The sequence below is a fragment of the Equus przewalskii genome, chromosome 3 (genome assembly GCF_037783145.1).
Source record: "Equus przewalskii isolate Varuska chromosome 3, EquPr2, whole genome shotgun sequence".
Taxonomy (NCBI): Eukaryota; Metazoa; Chordata; class Mammalia; order Perissodactyla; family Equidae; genus Equus; species Equus przewalskii.
The window spans coordinates 56,420,661-56,425,728 of NC_091833.1; the positions used below are offsets into that span (position 1 = coordinate 56,420,661).

The 5,068-nt window shown below is 40.3% G+C and overlaps 1 protein-coding gene across 1 annotated transcript; it reads right to left on the reverse strand.

Annotated features, from left to right (window-relative positions):
- Nucleotides 1-3,580: 3,580 nt before the first annotated feature.
- On the reverse strand, nucleotides 3,581-4,100 carry LOC103549906 (large ribosomal subunit protein eL21-like). Its single transcript, XM_070615327.1, has one exon. It carries the CDS (start codon nucleotides 4,061-4,063, stop codon nucleotides 3,581-3,583), a length of 483 nt encoding a protein of 160 aa, XP_070471428.1. The 5' UTR covers nucleotides 4,064-4,100.
- Nucleotides 4,101-5,068: the final 968 nt, after the last annotated feature.

The following is a 5,068-nucleotide window of genomic DNA, read 5'->3' on the forward strand; positions in this document are numbered from 1 at the left end:
TTTCGTTTGTAAGTATAGAGAATCCTTTAGTCTGGGACTAATTTAGCCCCACTATTAAGGTGATGACCTTCTGAGAATTCCATATGATAACCACGTGTTATGAGATCTTTCCACTCTGACTGGTAAGACAAACTATTTCTGGCCTTGTGTGAGCTCCAGAATTGTTTTCCCTATTCCTCTTTGGTACCCCCATCCTGTGACCCCATCTTGCAGTTTTCTCTGCCAAAGACTCTGTTGGTAGATCTATGGAGCTCTTTCTATATAAAGCTCCCTCTTCTTCACTACTTTACCCTGCAAATTATAGCTGCCTTGAACTGTCTCTCTATCTCCTCAACTAGGATAGACTGATGATTTTTGTTTGGGCTCTTCCTTCCTGTTCTGTGTACTGGATATTGTCTCCAAGCAGTAAGCTGGTGAAAATGTAGGGTTTAATTTATTTGTTTCCCATTTCTTAGGGATCACTGCCCTGTGCTACTTCTTGTCCCATGTCTGAAATGGCTTCTTCATATATTTGTCCATGTTTTTAGTTGTTTAAAGTGGGAAAGTAAATCTAGTCTCTGTGATTTCATCTGGTCAGAAATTGAAGTCTATAATATTATTTGTAATGTCTGCAGAGTATTCCATTTTATGGATATACCATAATTTAACTAGTTACCTGTTGTTGGATGTTTACATTTTTCCAATCATAAAAATCTGTATTCATAAATATTATGAAAATTCTTATGCATATATACTTCTATGTATTTTATCTAAAAATACATAGATAAAGTGTCTGGGTCAATGAATGTAAAAACTAAGACATTTTTGGTAAATTGTATGGATATTACTTATCCCATTTAAAATAAGTGCTGGGATTCCTTAGGAACTCACTAAATAGCAGTCTTCTTCACTACCCAATTTTTGAACAAGCATACTTAATACAAAGGATTGTATGTATAGGCCCAAATAAAGCCCTTGTTGCCTAGAAAAGTCAAATTAGATCGTGTGAAGGCTAAATAAGCCTGCTAACTGAAGCCAGGGTGAGTAGAATTGCCCATGTACAGATAATGCTGGACCATGGGGAGCTTCACTATAGGGACAGAGTCTGTATCTTGAGGAGTAATGAGTGGCTTGTTCCCAGTGGAAGGCCACTAGCAATAGATTCCCAGGAGGAAGCAGGAAGGAACTGAGCTGACAACACTTCAGTTTATTGTTCCAAAATCTACTAATCAGGAAAGTCATTCCACTTCCTGGGGCAATTAGAATAAAGTTGTATAAAAGACACTAGTATTTACACTAATTAAGGTCTCTTAATATGGAAGAAAATATTAGGAGAGAGTAAGAAATGTTTCTCTGCTGATAACAAATAATAGTTATTGATAGCTTACTATATTCCAAATAACAGGTATTATTTCATTAAGTCCTTACCTTAACCCTATGTAGGTAGGTACCATTTTACAGAAGAGGCTGAAGATCTGTACTGAGGAGGATCTAGAATTACTCAGTAGAGCTCACAATATTTCTGAGTGTGCTTTGCAGGCCACAGGCATCAGAAGTAACTGTGTAGCTTTTTAAACTGTAGTATGTAGTACAATTTCCAAAATATGTGGAAAAGTATAACTTTCATAAAATTTTCATATAACTGAATATAATTTCTGCCTAGAGCCACTGTTCCCAATTGAGGACAAAAATATTAATCTACTGACATTCAGTTAAACCCAGGAATTCATGGATTATCTTGTTGTAGGTTTAAATTTATTCAAATTCAGACTTCTGCTCCACTTCCTTTTCCTGAGGTTGTGTCTAAGTTCCAAAGTTATGTTTTCAATGATTCCATGGCATCAGTGTTTGGTCTTAACTGTCCTCTTAACTTCTTGATCTTTACTGGCCAGGAGTTTCACATTCACACGTAGTTCTGTTCTCCCTCTGCAAGGTTCCTTTTGCTCTGGTTGGGCAGGCTCCATCTATTCCTGGGGTGGTGGTGGGTGGGGAAATGGGATGTTATCTGACTCTGCCCCAAATCCATTGTCTATGGCATAATCCTTGGATTTTGCTCTTCAAAATAAGCCTTTTCTTGCCTTTCAAAGTTGTGGGCTCTGTGGAATTAAAATTTCTGTTGAAAACCAATAATTAGATTCTTGTTCTTTTTGTTTTTTGTCATGAGGTAATGCTACTTTGGACCGAATAGGGAAAGAACAACAAGAAAAGTTAGTAATATGGGTGATAAATGGGGAGAGAAACCTCAGTTGTTATCTCAAAATATTAGCCTCTTTTGTGAAAATGCAGGATATTTTGAATCAGAACCTCTGGGCATGGGGCCTGGGGATCATCATTTCATCAGGTTCCCAGATTGGCCACTGATCTCAGATGGACTCCAGAGGATGTTGAGGAGGCTAGAGATAACCTAGCAGATGTCATAATGACGTGAATAGTTGGCTGCTTGGACTAAACATAAATTTTTTTTTTTTTAAAGATTGGCACCTGAGCTGACAACTGTTGCCAATCTTCTTTTCTTTTTTTTTTTTATTCTTCTCCCAAAGTCCCCCAGTGCATAGTTGTATATTCTAGTTGTGAGCACCTCTGGTTTGTGCTATGTGGGACGCTGCCTCAGCATGGCCTGATGAGCAGGGCCATGTCCACGTCCAGGATCCCAACTGGTGAAACCCTGGCCCGCTGAAGCAGAGCGCACCAACTTAACAAGTTGGCCACAAGGCCGGCTCCTAAACATAAAAATTTACTTGGATTTATCAGAATGCATTTGCTAGAAAGTCGAGGATCCTTCTGTCAAGTATTTTGTCTTTTACTCTTTCTACACTTTTCCCTGGATTTCTGCTTTTTTCAGTCTTATTTACCCAAGGTTCCACTCCTTCTCTCTCCTAGATGGGGGGAGGGGGTTTGAGTGAAGTGGAAAAATGAATAGTTATTGGGCATCTATGATGTTCTTAAACCTTTATATGATCTCAGTTAATCTGCACAACATTCAATTAATTCTCAGAAAGGTTAAATAAATTGCTCAAGATTGCACAGGTAGCAGGTGACAGAGCTGGGATGAAAATCCAAGGCCATCTGGTCTCAAAGCTGGGTGATAATGACTTTTATTTGCTGCTGTTCTGGACAGAGGCTGTAGTGGTACCCTGATTCCTCATCAACATTCCCCACTTCCCGGCCATATGGAAGGCCTAATCCTCACTTTTCTTTTTCCCATACTAATTATCAGACTGAGTCTGTAAAAGAAATTTCATGTGTTGTATTGCCTTTTCTGTTTTAGATTGGCAACAATAGTTTTCTTGTTTATGTGGCACTTTATGAAGTACTCTACAGAGTTGTGATTTAAGGCGTCTTCATTAATACCTACACGGGTTTGAAGCTCAGGCTAACAGTTGTGTGGGCGAGTTAGACTCTGAGATCCCTACATTACTCTTTTTTGGATTTTGGTGTTAGGACCCATTTCATAGAGTTTTTAAAAAAAATGCGTAAACATTCTTTTTCCTCGGAATGAACTTCTTCAGGTCTAAGGTGTCTATAGACTCTCTTTGTGTGGGATTACCTTTCTTTCTTTCTTTTTTTTTTTTTACACCGCAGAGGTCATTTTCTTTCAGTATCATGCCATGAATTCATAGGGAATGGGTTCCAGCAGCTCAGGCTTCTTTCCATTGGTTCTCACAAAGTGTGCTTCTCTGGGTGGAGCAGACTGGCGCTTCAGTTGAACCCAAGTACCCTTCTCTTTGGCTTCCTTCTTTTTCTGATCATTTTCCTTCACACGTTTCAGGAAGCTATCCCGGCTCTTAGAATGCTTAATATGCTCAATACGTACATTAATTCTTTTGGCAAGAATCTTGCCCTTTACCTGTTTGTTTACAACAATGCCAACAGCATGCTGGGTAACATTGTAGACTCTTCCAGTTTTGCCATGGTAACATTTGTGGGGCATTCCTTTTTGAACAGTGCCCATTCCCTTGATGTCTACAATATCACCTTTCTTGTAGATTCGCATGTATGTGGCCAAAGGAACAACTCCATGTTTTCTAAATGGCCTAGAGAACATATAGCGGGTGCCTTTCCTCTTTCCCTTTGTGTTGGTCATTTTGGCAAATTACTGGAAGATGGTGGCGCCGGCCGAAAGGGTGGGATTACCTTTCTTAATGGCATTTTGGTTCAGAGTGGTTGAGTTACGAATTAAGGGAAGATATGGTACAGTTATGGGGGAAGTGGGAGGACGAGAGTTTGCAGAGAGAAGTAGAAGGGACAGACACTTGCTATTTGCCTTTTGGCCTGTTGGCCCTTTCAGGTTCCCTGAAGTCCAGCATCCTTTTTTTTTTCTTCTTCTCCCCCAAACCTCCTAGTACATAGTTGTATATTCTAGTTGTGAGTGCCTCTGGTTGTGGTATGTGGGACGCCGCCTCAGCATGGTTTGATAAGCCACGCCATGTCTGCACCCAAGATCTGAACTGGCGAAACCCTGGGTCGCTGAAGCAGAGCATGAGAACTGAACCACTGGGCCATGGGGGCTGGCCCCCTCCAGCATCATTTAATACACAGTCTCACTTCTTTCCTGGTCTCAGGTGGGTGTGGCTGGCTGCATACAAGGACTCTCCTGTCTGTGTAGCCTGCTGTGCTGAGGCACTGCCTCGCTCTTTCTCCAAATCAGTGGAAAATGTAAGTGTATTCAAGTACTTCCTGATGTATTCCAGGCTGCACATTTTAGAAATTAGATATTAAAGGCATTTTTCCCTTAATAAATGAGGGAAAGTGTGGATTCAGTTACTATTTGAAGACATTAAATCCATATAGTGGGGGAGACATTAACATAAAAATCTTCCTCTTGAGCCCTTCTTTGCTGGCTAGTGTGGATTGTGCCTTGGCAGAATTTAAACTAGCCAGTTAAAATTATCTCAGCCTCTTGGTTTAAAACAGTTCCACATTACATAAATAATCAGACCTTCCAAAATTCAGCTCTCTCCTATCCTACTTGAAAGATGATATATGGATTCAAGAGAATTATGTGTCCTCATGGTCGCAGGAAAAGAGGAGATTTATCTATGTGGGGCTTTGGGTTTTCCCTGGGTTCTGGGCAATGCCCCCTTTCCCT